At 45.8% G+C, this 16,790-nt stretch overlaps 1 protein-coding gene across 1 annotated transcript in view; it reads right to left on the bottom strand.

The window, feature by feature from the left end:
- The window catches only part of sspo (SCO-spondin), a gene marked incomplete at both ends in the record, with an annotated part of 77,845 nt that overhangs the window by 44,515 nt on the left and 16,540 nt on the right, over positions 1 to 16,790 (bottom strand). The window contains 19 exons of the mRNA XM_079234466.1: positions 118 to 259; positions 373 to 500; positions 608 to 728; positions 5,812 to 5,939; positions 6,089 to 6,196; positions 6,387 to 6,435; positions 6,774 to 6,933; positions 12,225 to 12,375; positions 12,455 to 12,637; positions 12,753 to 12,890; positions 13,357 to 13,509; positions 13,625 to 13,856; positions 14,499 to 14,596; positions 14,858 to 14,980; positions 15,088 to 15,321; positions 15,398 to 15,562; positions 15,668 to 15,789; positions 16,162 to 16,276; positions 16,549 to 16,754. Coding sequence (XP_079090592.1) covers positions 118 to 259; positions 373 to 500; positions 608 to 728; positions 5,812 to 5,939; positions 6,089 to 6,196; positions 6,387 to 6,435; positions 6,774 to 6,933; positions 12,225 to 12,375; positions 12,455 to 12,637; positions 12,753 to 12,890; positions 13,357 to 13,509; positions 13,625 to 13,856; positions 14,499 to 14,596; positions 14,858 to 14,980; positions 15,088 to 15,321; positions 15,398 to 15,562; positions 15,668 to 15,789; positions 16,162 to 16,276; positions 16,549 to 16,754 — 2,756 coding nt within the window. The remainder of the gene's footprint in view (positions 1 to 117; positions 260 to 372; positions 501 to 607; positions 729 to 5,811; positions 5,940 to 6,088; positions 6,197 to 6,386; positions 6,436 to 6,773; positions 6,934 to 12,224; positions 12,376 to 12,454; positions 12,638 to 12,752; positions 12,891 to 13,356; positions 13,510 to 13,624; positions 13,857 to 14,498; positions 14,597 to 14,857; positions 14,981 to 15,087; positions 15,322 to 15,397; positions 15,563 to 15,667; positions 15,790 to 16,161; positions 16,277 to 16,548; positions 16,755 to 16,790) is intronic.

Raw genomic sequence — 16,790 nt, 5'->3', positions numbered from 1 at the left:
ACAGAATTAGTCAAAAGGAGTTCTCCATTCAGCTTTGGTATGTGTGAAACTAAACAGCCCCAGTGGTAACCTGAGGGATAATAACACCAGCAGAGTAGCACTGAACGATCTACTCACCATCTCCACAGCCCATGATCTCAAGCCGAAGGTAGATGCCATTCTGGAAGTCGTGTGGCAGCAGGCGGACATACTGAGCCGACACCATCCTGTCCAGTCGGGTCTCGGCCACCCCGCTGTCATCATGGTTACCATGAAACACCTGGAAATAGAATGGCACTACATGAATTACAAAATATGAAGAAAAGCAATGACAAGTGGCCTTTGACGTATGGGATGGAAAGTTGCATGGACTTGGTGGGTGAGATGTCTAACCTTGGCTCTGGGCCGGGCGTCAGTGACGAGCTCTTTGTACGTGTACCACAGTCTGCCATCCCGGCTGAACTGGAGGTAGAAGCTGGACACGAAGGAGCCAAATACGCCACCTCCCTGGGTTAGCACACCTACATGCGGGGTAGAGAGCCTTTTACTAATCTCACAGAGGAATGCGTGTTTAGTAAAGCAGCATTTCAATCTCTACTGGTTCTAAGGGACTTGCATGAATGTTTACCTGTGATGTTGTATTGTTTCAGCAGGTCCGTCTGGAGGTACAGGCTCTGTGTGCTGCTAGTGTGTCCCTCAGGGCTCCGCTGTGGGAGGTCCTTATACACATCGGGTTCTGGACTCCAACCCTGCAGATGAAGAGGTGACATCACGTCACGTTCGTGTTGCTGCAGCATGAACAATTTTAAAGACTTGAAAACATGAACGTCATCAGGAAGGTCGTATAAATACAGAGTTGTTAATGTGAAGATCTCTGACAATATAATATCCATTCATTTTGGTTTAATTACATTGAACGATTGTTTGGTTTCAAGCATTTCCGTATGAGTAGATGCCAATTTGGATATGTAGTGGCCGGCTATGGCCAGGTGAGGGCGCACTGATATATGATGTTGGGATATACGTGGGAGAAGAAGTACTAATAAAGTTGTCGAGTTGCATCCTGATGGTTGTGTCCTTGAGTACCGAGTATATAGGCACAATACATGGTGTCAGAAGCTTGTAACCCGCGACAGACAGAGTCTAATGGTACAGACAACTAGTCGGAGTAGTTTGACGGTGTGGAGAGAAAAGACGGTGACGTGTGGAGCTAGAGAGAAAGTTTGACGGTGAAAGCTAACAACAAGCTAGCGGAAGCTACTAGCGCACAGCATGGATCACATCTTTACCATCCCACCACCGGGACCTTTCGACTTCGAGCCAAGTTCGTGGTCCGCATGGATAAAAAGATTTGAACGCTTCAGGCTTGCTTCTGGATTGAAAGAAAAAGACCAAGCTTACCAGGTGAATTCTCTCATTTACACAATGGGTGATAAGGCTGACGATATCCTGAGCGCACTGCAGTTGGCTGAGGATAAACAAGATGACTATGACGAGGTAAAAAATGCTTTTGATGGACATTTTGTCGGAGTACATAATGTGATTTTTGAACGAGCCAAGTTTAATAAACGAAGTCAGGAAGTTGGCGAATCTGCAGAGAACTTCATCACAGCAGTGCACAAGCTAGCTGAACATTGCAAATATGGCGCCTTGCGTGAAGAGATGATCCGAGACAGGATTGTTGTCGGGATACGTAATGCCAAATTGTCAGAAAAAAATGCAGCTCAACCCAAAATTGGATTTAGCGACAGCCATAGTTCAAGTGAGGCGGCACGAAGAGGTGAAAAAGCAGCAAGTTGTTCTCCGAGCAGCCGATTCACCGGAGCAAATGGATGCAGTGGCTTACAACAGTAAGAGACAGGTTTATAGGAAAAACTCTGCTCAACGCGTAAGCCATTTTCAGCCTCAGCCTGCCTCAACCAACCCAAAACAGTGTGGGAAGTGTGGCAGAACCCCTACACATGCATGGACTGAATGCCCAGCAAAAGATGTTGAATGTAGAAAATGTCAAAAGAGGGGACACTTTGCATCTGTGTGCAGATCATCCCAAAAGCTAGAATCCATTGAGGAGGATTATGTGGCAGCTTATTTGGGAGCTATTGACCATCCACAGGTGTCTACATGGACTGAAATGCTTACCATTAATGGTGGTCCGATGTGCTTTAAAGTGGACACGGGGGCATCTGTGACTGCCATCCCAGAAACAGAATACACGCAAGAGAAATACGGCAGTTACACGGTGACACGCAGACCTCTGCTGGGCCCCGCCAGTCAACTTCTGGAGGTCAAAGGACAAGTGCATGCTGTCATTCAGAGAGGTGACAGAAAGATTGAGGAGGAGGTGTTCATCGTGAAAGACCTGACGACACCCTTATTGGGCCTTCCAGCTATTCGCAGACTGCAGATGATTCCTCAGCTCCATAGCATAGACAATGCAGAGACACACTTCCGCTCAACCTACGCAGATGTCTTTACAGGGCTAGGCAGGCTTAAAGGTGAATATAAAATTAAGCTGAAAGACAATGCACCACCCTATGCCCTCTCTGCCCCACGACGTGTAGCCATCCCACTCCGAGCCAAAGTTAAAGAGGAACTAGACCGGATGGAGAAAATGGAGGTCATAGCCCGTGTTGAAGAACCAACTGAATGGTGCGCAGGCATGGTCCCTATTGTGAAAACGTCAGGGAAACTACGCATTTGTGTAGATTTAACCCATTTGAACGAGAGCGTCATCAGAGAGAGACACATCTTACCGGCAGTGGACGAGACGCTGGCCAAGCTGGAAGGGGCCAGAGTTTTCACAAAGCTTGACGCGACATCAGGCTTTTGGCAAGTACCACTCCATCAAGACTCAATGCTGTTGACCACGTTCATCACACCAGAGGGCCGATACTACTTCAAGAGGTTACCCTTTGGTATATCATCGGCCCCTGAGCACTTTCAAAGGAGGATTTCCCAACTGATTGATGGCATTGACGGAGTGCTATGTCATGCTGATGACGTTCTCATCACAGGAAAGGACCGGGCAGAGCATGACGATAGGCTGCACAGGGTGCTACAGAAATTCAGAGAGTCTGGGCTCACTCTGAATGAAAAATGCCAGTTTGCACTGACAGAGGTCCGTTTTCTGGGCCACGTCATAAACTCACAGGGCACCAGAGCAGACCCGGATAAAATAAAGGCGATCCGTGACATGCCTGAGCCAAAGGATGTGGCAGATGTTCGCCGTTTCATGGGCATGGTGAACTTTGTAGGAAAATTCTCACCACGCCTGCCAGACTTGACAAAGCCCATTCGCGATCTGTTGAAGACAGAGAACAGCTGGACATGGGGAGCACCCCAACAGAAAGCGTTCATGGACACTAAGAAAGAATTGGGGTCAGAGACTGTGTTAGCCCAATACAGCCCAAACCACGAAACCATGGTGTCAGCGGATGCCTCTTCGTATGGACTAGGAGGCGTCTTGACACAAAAACAGCTAGGCGGTGAGTGGAGACCTGTGGTTTTCATTTCAAGAAGTTTGACCAAAGCCGAGTCAAGATATGCCCAAATAGAAAAAGAGGCTTTGGCTACGACCTGGGCATGTGAGCGCCTGCGCGGATACTTGAGCGGCCTAGATTTTACTATAAGAACAGATCACAAGCCACTCATAACACTCCTGAAGTCCAGAGCACTGGATGACCTTCCGCCGAGGATTATCAGATTCAGATTGAGGCTGCTCAGATTCAATTTCAACATCATCCATGTCCCAGGTAAAAACCTGATAACGGCTGATGCTCTGTCCAGAGCGCCTCTTCCAGCCACAGCCACGGAGGCGGAGCAAGACCTGGAAAAGGAATGCAAAGCTTACTTGGACAGTGTAGTAGAAAGCCTACCAGCCACACCGACAAAGCTGGAGCAAATTAAGAGCGCACAAACCTCTGACAACACCTGCAAACGTCTCAGTCGATACATTGCAAACGGCTGGCCTGAACACAGACGAGATATGCATGAGCTGCTGTTGCCCTACTGGCCTGAGAGGTCAGTCCTGCATGAAGGAGGAGGACTGCTCATGAAAGGTGAGAGACTCATAATCCCTGAACACATGAGACCTGACATCCTGCAGAGACTTCACCAGGGACATCAGGGTATCAACAAATGCCTTGCAAGGGCTAGAGAATCTGTCTGGTGGCCAGGCATCACGTCTTCCGTAAAGCAAATGGTCGAGAGATGTGAGATTTGTGCACGTGAAGCTCAAACACCTGTTGAGCCTCTGCTCACGACTGACCTCCCAAGCAGACCTTGGCAGAGGGTCGCAGCAGATCTGTTCCAATGGCAGAATGGGAACTACTTAGTCCTGATAGACTATTTCTCTCGCTATATTGAAGTTTGCACCCTACCTGGAGGCACAACAGCTAAACAGACTATTGCAAGATTTAAAGCTGTGTTTGCTAGGTATGGATGCCCAGAAGTGCTAGTCACGGACAACGGTCCTCAGTTTCACTGTCATGAATTCTCTCAGTTTGCAAGAGATTATGACTTTACACATGTGACAAGCAGCCCCCGTTATCCCCGCAGCAATGGGGAGGCTGAACGGGCCGTCAGAACTGTTAAGTCTCTCTTAGAGAAAGAGGGTGATTTCCACAAAGCTCTGCTGGCCTACAGGTCTACTCGATTGGCACACGGGACCTCCCCGGCACAACTACTGATGGGGAGGAGACTCAGAACACCAGTTCCAGTGTCACCGCTGCAGCTACAACCACAGTGGCCAGATCTCAAGGAATTCAGGGAAAAGGACACTGTGTTGAAACTGCAACAGCAACAAACGTTCAACCGGAGACACCGCACTCAAACCTTGCCACCTCTTCAGTCTGGACAGCAGGTGTGGATCGGACCCACACACACCAGAGGGACTGTTGTGGGCCCTGCACCTACACCACGCTCATACGAGGTGGAGACTCCGGATGGAGGACGGCTGCGACGCAACCGTTCACACCTCAGGGAAGTACCAGTGCCTTCAACATCAGGGGACATGTCAATGACTAGGTCAGGGAGACTTTCTAGGGCTCCTGAAAGACTGGACCTTTAAACACTAAACACACACCTACGCACTACAGAGGACAGAAAAGAAAAACATGAAAAGATGTTTAAAAAGAAGAAAAAAAAAAAAAAAGGAAAGTCGTAAGTCGGTTTGAAGAGTGAAATGTCTAGTTGAAAAGCTATGTTCTGAGTGGATGCATCTAGTGAGTAATCTCATACAATAGCTACAGTAAAATATAATTTCTTCTGTTGGTTTCTCAGTTTAGACTTAGGTTTTAATAAGGATTTGAGTGAACTCCTGACATTATAAGATAAGTTCGGAAACTGGAAAGTAGCTATAATGTTCAATGCACTTTGTCATCTTGAGGTTCTGACAAAGCAGTTCAACGTTCATCTAAAAGGGGGAGATGTAGTGGCCGGCTATGGCCAGGTGAGGGCGCACTGATATATGATGTTGGGATATACGTGGGAGAAGAAGTACTAATAAAGTTGTCGAGTTGCATCCTGATGGTTGTGTCCTTGAGTACCGAGTATATAGGCACAATACAGGATATACCAGAGCTTTTATTTTTATTATTAGAAAAAGTTGTTTGTGACACGAAAGGTAATGTCAGAGGATCACCAGAGACATTCACATGCATCACCAGGAGACCTTGAATGTCTGTGATATTTATAATATCAATTGACCCACCATTTCATTTGATTGATTAATTTTAGTGCTCGTGGGGATTCAGCCACATGCTAAAGGACGTTTCACCAGGATGAATGGTGTAAAGTCAGGTCTTATTGTATAAATATATCGTCTTGACGTACCTGGAGGTCTCTTTGCGGGTCCCACCAATGCAGGCGACCCGCCTCAGGGGGGTGACCAGTCTGCGTTGATGAGGCACTGAAACTGGAGGCTGGCAGAGTCTGAACACCCAGAGGAGACCAACACTCACCTGAACAGAGAAGGTAGGTGAGAGTCCATGACAATGACAGTGACAGTGGGTGGAACTAGATAGATCCTTGGATATTTATCATAGATAAAAAAGCTAAAATGTTCTACCTAAACTACATGGCCAACTGATCACATGATAAATACACTAACCTCCAGCAGGAAGTGGATATGTGGGAACCAGAGGTGTAGTAGTGCCCTCTGCTGGCTTGGAGGTCACAGTGACGGGGCTAATTGTCACGAGAATGGTGCCGTTCCCTCCTGCAGAGGTGTTGGAGAACAGAAAGATTCATGTCGGAGAACATTTACTGTTTGCAACAATGAATTGGACCTCATATCTGGAGTGCTGGAATCTTTATTTCAATTTTATTTGACTTCTCATCTCATTTACTTCATCTTCAAAAGCTCCGTATACTTCTCTATGCATCTGTCACAACAGCTGTGATTTTACCTTGGCAGTAGCAACACCTGTCTCCCTCCCCAGGCACCAGACTTTGGCCCTGCACAAACAAACCAACATTCAACATGTTCCTCTGTCACACGAGTGCTAGAGTAGCTGAGGGACACAGCTATGTCGAGGAAAAGCAAAGGGTGCAGAGGAAGCAGAGCTGTGGATGATGACGGGGAGAGTTTACACAAGATAAGATTGGGACGCAGAAGCATTTAAGAACCCGCTCACATGCTCAATTAAATGTGCACATGTACCACTTTACTGCGTCATATTTCCATAAAACAAGGGCACATACTCAAAGCAGCAAATACAGAAAGTGCAGACTTTTCCAATGTGTAAATGGTTATGACACACACGCACACACAGTTAGTGTAGTTAAACTCGTACCTGTGGACATCCAGTGACCGCATATGGACAGTAGGTGGAACACTGCACTGTCAGGTTGGGCAGACAGTGACATAACTGGCAGCGGTCTGACCTCCACCTGTCTCCTTCAGCATGGGATTGACCCTGGTACTTACACTCATCACAGGAGTTTGTCTGGCACCTGCACACACACACACACACACACACACTCACGGAAGATGCATAATGGAGTCATGGAACGCTTGTGTGTTTGATCAAAAGTGCATGGTGTTTGCCAATGAGACGGAAACTAAGGGAACCTCACTGTGGTGTAAAACGTAAACGATGGCCAAGGATACAGTTTGTCAACTTCAATAGTTTTTTTAGGGGATCATGGAAATATCCAGTAAATAATGCAGAGAAATGTGCACCAAACTGACAAGATCTCATGTGGAGAGAGCATGAGGAAAGAGGAACATTTTTGCCTTGAGGTGGTAGTCGGCAAAAGGTCAAAGGGTTATAAAAACCAAAAGGGTTCAACCTCTGTGGCCAACAAATACCAAACTTCATTCTGTATCGTGATATGGTGTGAACACAGCAAAGCATTTTGGTTAATATTGGATGATGGCTTAAGTCGAGAAGGGTAGGGTGCCGGTCTAATGCCGCGTTCACACCAAAAGACGCTTTTTCGCCTGACTTTAGTCGCTCAACTTGGTGGTTAATTCGCTTTTTCGCTGCGGAAAGCACCATTGAAATAACCACTAGTTTTGCTTTATACTTGTTGAGGAAGGTTCATAATATTATCCGTAGTCGCACACAGCTCCTCCTCCAGGACGAGTGTCTGAATGAAGCCGCTTCCAGCACTCCTTCAGGCAGACCAGCAGCAATTTGGTTCAGTAACGGCAGGACGGCGGTGACGACGGGCGGAGCTTCTCAACGCTGATTGGCTTTCGCAACTCAGCGTCGGGCAAAAAGTGAAAAAGCAAATTTTCGCAACACTTTTTCGCCTCATTCGCGCCGCCCTGGGAAAAATTCCCTTTTCGCAACCATTCGCGCCTGTGCATTGACTTTACATGTAACCTACTCGTGCGGATATTTCGCAACTCTTTTGGTGTGAACGCAGCATAATGGACAGAATGAAGGTGCAGATTAAATTGACATGACAATGCACTGTGGAAAAGAGGTTGGGTGGGGTCACCAAAAACATCAGCATCCTCAAGGGCTCATTAATATCCACAGCAAGAGATTTGGCAGTTACTTTTAAAGAAAACTGTTGGAGTTTTTTAGGAGTAATCCTGTAGGGGCCATGAATATCCAAGAGTAGTTGTGTAGTAATGTAGTACTGTACTAGTGTAGTAGAGTAGTAGTGTAGTAGTGTAGTCGTGTAGTCGTGTAGTCGTGTAGTAGAGTAGTAGAGTAGTAGAGTAGTTGTGTAGTCGTGTAGTCGTGTAGTCGTGTAGTAGAGTAGTAGAGTAGTAGAGTAGTTGTGTAGTCGTGTAGTCGTGTAGTAGAGTAGTTGTGTAGTAGAGTAGTAGAGTAGTAGTGTAGTCGTGTAGTCGTGTAGTAGAGTAGTAGTGTAGTAGTGTAGTAGTGTAGTCGTGTAGTAGAGTAGTCGTGTAGTCGTGTAGTAGTGTAGTAGAGTAGTAGAGTAGTCGTGTAGTAGAGTAGTAGTGTAGTAGAGTAGTCGTGTAGTAGTGTAGTAGAGTAGTAGAGTAGTAGTGTAGTAGAGTAGTAGAGTAGTAGAGTAGTCGTGTAGTCGTGTAGTCGTGTAGTAGTGTAGTAGTGTAGTAGTGTAGTCGTGGAGTAGAGTAGTAGTGTAGTAGAGTAGTAGTGTAGTAGAGTAGTAGAGTAGTAGAGTAGTAGAGTAGTAGTGTAGTAGTGTAGTAGTGTAGTCGTGTAGTAGTGTAGTAGTGTAGTCGTGGAGTAGAGTAGTAGTGTAGTAGAGTAGTAGTGTAGTAGAGTAGTAGTGTAGTCGTGTAGTAGAGTAGTAGTGTAGTAGTGTAGTAGTATAGTCGTGGAGTAGAGTAGTAGTGTAGTAGAGTAGTAGAGTAGTAGAGTAGTAGAGTAGTAGTGTAGTAGTGTAGTCGTGTAGTAGAGTAGTAGTGTAGTAGAGTAGTCGTGTAGTAGTGTAGTAGTGTAGTCGTGTAGTCGTGTAGTAGTGTAGTAGAGTAGTAGAGTAGTAGTGTAGTAGAGTAGTAGTGTAGTAGAGTAGTCGTGTAGTCGTGTAGTAGAGTAGTAGAGTAGTAGTGTAGTCGTGTAGTCGTGTAGTAGAGTAGTAGTGTAGTAGTGTAGTAGTGTAGTCGTGGAGTAGAGTAGTAGTGTAGTAGAGTAGTAGTGTAGTAGAGTAGTAGAGTAGTAGAGTAGTAGTGTAGTAGTGTAGTCGTGTAGTCGTGGAGTAGTGTAGTCGTGTAGTAGTGTAGTTGTGTAGTAGTATAGTCGTGTAGTCGTGTAGTAGAGAAGTAGTGTAGTCGTGTAGTAGAGTAGTAGTGTAGTAGAGTAGTAGTGTAGTCGTGTAGTAGTGTAGTAGAGTAGTCGTGTAGTCGTGTAGTAGTGTAGTCGTGTAGTAGAGTAGTAGTGTAGTAGAGTAGTAGTGTAGTAGAGTAGTAGTGTAGTCGTGTAGTAGAGTAGTCGTGTAATAGTGTAGTAGTGTAGTCGTGTAGTCGTGTAGTAGTGTAGTAGTGTAGTAGTGTAGTAGAGTAGTAGAGTAGTCGTGTAGTAGTGTAGTAGAGTAGTCGTGTAGTAGTGTAGTAGAGTAGTAGAGTAGTAGTGTAGTCGTGTAGTAGTGTAGTAGAGTAGTAGAGTAGTAGTGTAGTAGTGTAGTAGAGTAGTAGTGTAGTAGTGTAGTAGAGTAGTAGTGTAGTCGTGTAGTAGTGTAGTAGTGTAGTCGTGTAGTAGTGTAGTAGTGTAGTAGTGTAGTCGTGTAGTAGTGTAGTTGTGGAGTAGAGTAGTCGTGTAGTAGTGTAGTCGTGTAGTAGTGTAGTCGTGTAGTCGTGTAGTAGAGTAGTAGAGTAGTAGAGTAGTCGTGTAGTCGTGTAGTCGAGTAGTAGTGTAGTAGTGTAGTAGTGTAGTCGTGGAGTAGAGTAGTAGTGTAGTAGAGTAGTAGTGTAGTAGAGTAGTAGAGTAGTAGAGTAGTAGTGTAGTAGTGTAGTAGTGTAGTCGTGTAGTCGTGTAGTAGTGTAGTCGTGTAGTAGTGTAGTAGAGTAGTCGTGTAGTCGTGTAGTCGTGTAGTAGAGTAGTAGTGTAGTCGTGTAGTAGAGTAGTAGTGTAGTAGAGTAGTAGTGTAGTCGTGTAGTAGTGTAGTAGAGTAGTCGTGTAGTCGTGTAGTAGTGTAGTCGTGTAGTAGAGTAGTAGTGTAGTAGAGTAGTAGTGTAGTAGAGTAGTAGTGTAGTCGTGTAGTAGAGTAGTCGTGTAGTAGTGTAGTCGTGTAGTCGTGTAGTAGTGTAGTAGTGTAGTTGTGTAGTAGTGTAGTAGTGTAGTAGAGTAGTAGTGTAGTCGTGTAGTAGTGTAGTCGTGTAGTCGTGTAGTCGTGTAGTCGTGTAGTAGTGTAGTAGAGTAGTAGAGTAGTAGTGTAGTAGTGTAGTTGTGTAGTAGTGTAGTAGAGTAGTCGTGTAGTCGTGTAGTCGTGTAGTAGTGTAGTAGTGTAGTAGAGTAGTAGTGTAGTAGTGTAGTTGTGTAGTAGTGTAGTAGTGTAGTAGAGTAGTCGTGTAGTCGTGTAGTAGAGTAGTAGTGTAGTAGAGTAGTCGTGTAGTAGTGTAGTCGTGTAGTAGAGTAGTAGTGTAGTAGAGTAGTCGTGTAGTAGTGTAGTAGTGTAGTCGTGTAGTAGTGTAGTCGTGTAGTAGTGTAGTAGTGTAGTCGTGTAGTAGTGTAGTCGTGTAGTCGTGTAGTAGTGTAGTAGAGTAGTAGTGTAGTAGTGTAGTAGAGTAGTAGTGTAGTCGTGTAGTCGTGTAGTAGTGTAGTAGTGTAGTAGAGTAGTAGAGTAGTAGTTTGGTAGTGTAGTCGTGTAGTAGTGTAGTAGTGTAGTAGAGTAGTAGTGTAGTAGTGGAGTAGAGTAGTAGTGTAGTCGTGGAGTAGAGTAGTAGTGTAGTAGTGTAGTAGAGTAGTAGAGTAGTCGTGTAGTAGTGTAGTAGTGTAGTAGTGTAGTCGTGTAGTAGTGTAGTTGTGTAGTAGTGTAGTAGTGTAGTCGTGTAGTAGTGTAGTAGTGTAGTCGTGTAGTAGTGTAGTCGTGTAGTCGTGTAGTAGTGTAGTAGAGTAGTAGTGTAGTAGTGTAGTAGAGTAGTAGTGTAGTCGTGTAGTCGTGTAGTAGTTTAGTAGTGTAGTAGATTAGTAGAGTAGTAGTGGAGTAGAGTAGTAGTGTAGTCGTGGAGTAGAGTAGTAGTGTAGTAGTGTAGTAGAGTAGTAGAGTAGTCGTGTAGTAGTGTAGTAGAGTAGTCGTGTAGTAGTGTAGTAGAGTAGTAGAGTAGTAGTGTAGTCGTGTAGTAGTGTAGTAGTGTAGTAGAGTAGTAGAGTAGTAGTGTAGTAGAGTAGTAGAGTAGTAGTGTGGTAGTGTAGTCGTGTAGTAGAGTAGTAGTGTAGTAGTGGAGTAGAGTAGTAGTGTAGTAGTGTAGTAGAGTAGTAGAGTAGTCGTGTAGTAGTGTAGTAGAGTAGTCGTGTAGTAGTGTAGTAGAGTAGTAGTGTAGTAGTGTAGTAAAGTAGTAGTGTAGTAGTGTAGTAAAGTAGTAGTGTAGTCGTGTAGTAGTGTAGTAGTGTAGTCGTGTAGTAGTGTAGTAGTGTAGTAGTGTAGTCGTGTAGTTGTGTAGTAGTGTAGTAGTGTAGTAGTGTAGTAGTGTAGTCGTGTAGTAGTGTAGTAGTGTAGTCGTGTAGTAGTGTAGTAGTGTAGTAGTGTAGTCGTGTAGTTGTGTAGTAGTGTAGTAGTGTAGTAGTGTAGTAGTGTAGTCGTGTAGTAGTGTAGTAGAGTAGTCGTGTAGTAGTGTAGTAGAGTAGTAGAGTAGTAGTGTAGTCGTGTAGTAGTGTAGTAGTGTAGTAGAGTAGTAGAGTAGTAGTGTAGTAGAGTAGTAGAGTAGTAGTGTAGTCGTGTAGTAGTGTAGTAGTGTAGTAGAGTAGTAGAGTAGTAGTGTAGTAGAGTAGTAGTGTAGTAGTGTAGTAAAGTAGTAGTGTAGTCGTGTAGTAGTGTAGTAGTGTAGTCGTGTAGTAGTGTAGTAGTGTAGTAGTGTAGTCGTGTAGTTGTGTAGTAGTGTAGTAGTGTAGTAGTGTAGTAGTGTAGTCGTGTAGTAGTGTAGTAGTGTAGTAGTGTAGTAGTGTAGTCGTGTAGTAGTGTAGTTGTGTAGTCGTGTAGTAGTGTAGTAGTGTAGTAGTGTAGTCGTGTAGTAGTGTAGTAGTGTAGTCGTGTAGTAGTGTAGTAGTGTAGTTGTGTAGTAGTGTAGTTGTGTAGTAGTGTAGTAGTGCAGTAGAATCAGTAACAGTAGTTAACAGTCCCGTGAGGACTGGGCTACATACCGACGGGCCTTCCTGTATATTCCTCGGCACGTTCTCCCGTCTCCATGCTTGATTGGGTTGTTTGGGCTCCGGAACGACCACTGGACACTCTGCACACCACAGGGCCCCAAACACTCTCCCCACTCCGTCCACGACGACCAGCCACAGTGCACTGCGGACAAAACGGATCGTGTGGGATCGCTCAGACGAGAGAAGAGTTTCTAGACAGCCTGTGCTTTCGACGGACTCACCTAAACAGTCTGGGTTCGGCCGGCATCTCTGCGTCCTTCCCCGCTCACAGACGCAGATCTCACAGTCCACCTTCATCTGCTGACCCGGCCAGTAGCGCACGCCTGCCACCTCACAGGCACACTCCTCTGGTGACACACACCGCTGTGTGTGGCTCATCACCAGGCCCTCCGGACACCAGCAACCTGAAGTCAGACACAAGGTGATTATGAGAAGAGGACAAAAAGCCTGCGAGAGAAATGTCAAAATAAACTTGCCAATTTCCATTTTAGATTTCCTTCCAGATTCCTGCTGACTGACCTGAGTAGCAGGGAGCCATTGGATCGCAGGTCGTCCCACTGCTGATGTGGGCACAGGACACTGGGCAGGGAGCACAGCGGTGCCTCACCAGTCCAGTGGGACAGCTGGTGTTGGTACATCCATCGTCAGGACAAGGCTCTGGAATGGGACAGGCAAGAAAAGGAGAACCTTCTGAGCATTGCTTTTGCTATTTTGAGCAGACTTTTTTGTGCAATGGGCCTGGAATTTTTTTGTTTTGTTCTTTTTAAAACATCAATCACTATCAGATGAGCTTTGAAGCAACATTTTAAGATTACAATTTATATCAAGAGTTCCTTTAAATACTGTTTTTTTTATTCATTAAGTTGGATGCAGACTAATTCGACCGGGAAAAAACACATTTACTCTCGTCATTTGAACTGGGTGTTAAAAACAAAACAGTCCTTGTAAAAATGATTAACAGCGTGTTGTGACTTTTTTTGGATTCTTTAAATCGAACACTTTCCTCCACAGGTATTGTTCAACAATAATACATTGTTTGCCATTACGACTAATGACTTTAAGCCAACATCACCTTCATTGTCATATATTTTCCGTTCAACCATCGTTTACAAACAGCTCTTACTGATCTCCATGGGTAGGCTGGACGGTCCAGGGAGCTGGGAACACTCTCGGCCCCCGTAGTGAGGCGGGGTGCAGCCGCGGTGTCTGACCTGCACGCCACCGCAACCGCTGGAGCAGTTGGACCAGCTCACCCACGGCAGCCACTGACCGTCCACTGGAGAGGGTGGAGAGAGCGTCACTTTTTAGTAACAAATACGGAACATTTCCAAAACTTTGAGAACCTTTATTCTGAAACATATTTCCTTTGTCGTTCATGTCCACCTTCTTACCAGGACAGGTGGTGTTGAAGCACTGCTGCCTCTGGGAGTCCTGTCCCCGGCAGTGACGCAGGGGGTCTCCTGTAGGACAGGTTCTCTGCCGGCTTGTGGAGCCTGTACCGCAGGAAGAGCTGCAGGGGCTCCACGGACCCCAGGAGCTCCAACTTCTGCAGCCCTGCTCATCGGTGGGGCCTCTAGGTGGTGCCGGTGAGGAGTGTGGGCAGTCTGCCACTCCATTACACACCTAAGCAGCAGGAACGTAAGTGAGGGGGGGAGCACATGTTTGCTGCTTTCATTCGTTTTTAATGTGAGGAAATGCCAACATTTCTTCCAGACATTAATTTTTTTATATTTCATTTGATGCGTGCTGATGATGGTTAACCAAGGTAATTGTTAACAAGTCCGTATCACCACATCTGATTCATGTTTTGTTCATTTTCAAAAGGTAATCATTTAAATTTAAATAAAAAAGCATTAATAATATCAATATGCAATAATTCTATAAACTTTCTAAACTATTTAAAGCTCCCAAATGATTTCTAAGCCTTCACAGCATTTTAGGAAATCCTTTCCAAATCCTCCGATTACAAAAGGGCTAGTGGAAGATTAGACAACTAAAATGTCCTCTAACTTCATGGTGCAAAAATACACACATACATGGAATTTGACTTGAATTTGGTTTCACTTTACTCTTCATACTCTTCACTAATATTGTGTATAAACACAATATACAGTAAACAAGATAAATATAAAAGATAAAGAAGACATGAAAGACAGTAGTCAAAAAAGTGCAGATAGTGCAGATGGAAGAGGCTGATTAACGGTTCATCAGAGTGACGGCCAGTGGAAAGAATATATAATAATACACTCTCAGTCTCAGACGTACCATATAAAAGGGGACACAGGATCCGTCCATGCAGGTAAACTCAGGGCAGGTGAGAGTGGTGTTCTTCCCGCCAGGTGGTTCTGGTGAGACAGTTTTATCTGGACAGAGCAAGTATTTTATTAAACAAACCAAAGATTACAAGATCCATCACCATCAGTTTTGTGACTATGGGAGAATAGGATGCACACTGCTTCCAACTGTCCTTTCATGAATTTGCCTCCCTTTTTATTCCCTCTCATCAGTTCTTTGAACACAACAATACACATTTTGTCAGGCCTTCCCTTTGCTCCATCTCTTCAACCCATCTACCCTTGCTTCCATTCTCCCCCCTCCCTTCTTTTTATCTCATGAGAACTCACCACACACCAACTCATCCTCGCCCCGTGGACAGTCTGAAACGCCGTCGCACACTTGCGACATGTTCACACAGGTGCGGTTGTCACACAGGAAGCTGCCTGGGCAAGGCGGTATCCGAGTAGAGCCTAGTGGACGGACAGAGTTACTGTCAAAGACTGTTTCTGTGGCCTGATGATATCAACTCTGGGGGTTTTCTTCAAGTTCAAATCCCATAATTATTACATTTTCTTACCACAGTTGTCGACACTCTCGTCTGAGGCATCCCTGCAGTGTGGGATCCCGTCACAGAGCTGCTGGTAGTCCACACACTGGTCCCCGCTGAGACAGGGCACCTGTCCGGGGCCACAGAGGGCGGTGCACTGCTGCTCATCGCTGCTGTCCATGCAGTCTGTTTCCCCGTCACAGCGCCAGGCCTGAGGCACACACTGCCCCCCAGTGGCACAGCTGAACTCGTAGGACCTACAGGCTGGAGAAACAGGGGTGTATGAGAGAAACGCTCAATACTAAAAAAAACGATATCCTCCCATATCTTTAAATCATACCTGAAGTGGGCGTAGTCAGGGTGGGCGACGGCGTCGTGACAACATTGTCGCAGTTGGTTGTGTTCTCATCCTCTCCACCTCGACAGTCTGTCGTTCTATCACACAACTGAGCGGTGGCGACGCATGTACCGTCACTACAGGCAAACTGGTCAGGGGCGCAGGTCACTGCCACGCACAAAAAAGATCACTCACACACACGCAGGAGGGCTTTGGGCAAACATGTATTTAACTTGTTGGCGACACAAATAAACGCTGTATGAGTATTTGTACCTCTACTTGGACAGACAGCTTCGTCTGTCCCAGAGGGGCAGTCTCTGTGTCCGTCACACACTCTGTCTGCAGGGACACACTCGTCCCCCGGGCACTGAAACTCCCCTGGAGCACACACACACCTATAACCAGAAAATAAACATTAAGATTATGATGACATCATGTGGTGCGATCCATCAGTTAGTGCGAGTGCTGCTTAGAAACCAAACGAAAAGAAAGTACAATCGGTATGTTGTGAAGAGTATTTGTTAATAATTGTCATTATTTGACGTATCTTTATTAACTTTCTGATTTAGTCTGTGGTAAAATAATACTGTCGAGGGTCTGGGATAAGGGTGGCATTCAGCTGATGTCAGCTGGACGTTGATGAGGACAGAGCCAAGATTGTGGCTTTGTTGATGCCTTGAAAGCATCGCATCTTGAGCATTCCAATGCCAGTCCATTTAACCACTGACGATCCTAGATACCAAAGATCTGCAGAGCTGAAAACACACCCCCTCTCGTCACTGAGGTCCCCGCAGTCGTCGTGTCCGTCGCAGCGGTGGAGGTAGAGAATGCAACGTCCTCCAGCGCACAGGAATTCCCCCTCGTCACACACCACACCACAGTCTGGACCAAGGAAAGCACAGTTCATCAGATAGTCACAATCATACCGTGCAGAAAGGTAACCGTGCAACTATGCCCACATGAGAAAACACAAGTCCCAGAGTTGTTAAAAGAAGCTGAAAGAGTACCATGCATGATAAAGTATGTGAGGAATGGCATCTGTCTAAATAGGGTTTTAGACAAAGCACCTGTCTTGATAAAGTAACGCTGATGGAGAACCTAGTTGGCAGTAGTATCTGTAGTTTGTATGCGGTGCATATGGCAGGAGGAATCACCTTGCTCGTCAGACCCGTCAGCGAAACCACAGTCCAGACGTCCGTCACACACACGGCTGGCTGGCAGACACTTTCCGTTGACACACTGAAACTCCCCCGGCGGGCACAGGGGCATTGGGGTGGCCGGGCCGCAGAACTCCTCATCCGATTGGTCAACGCAGTCTGGGTGGCCGTCACAACGAAGAGCCAGGTTCAAACATGGGCCACTGCAGGGGGTCAATTCACTTTATTCACTACAGGAA

This window comes from Taurulus bubalis (assembly GCF_910589615.1).
Source record: "Taurulus bubalis genome assembly, chromosome: 18".
Lineage (NCBI taxonomy): Eukaryota > Metazoa > Chordata > Actinopteri > Perciformes > Cottidae > Taurulus > Taurulus bubalis.
Note: the sequence above shows the minus strand (reverse complement) of the source record. Positions and strands in the feature narration are given on the sequence as shown.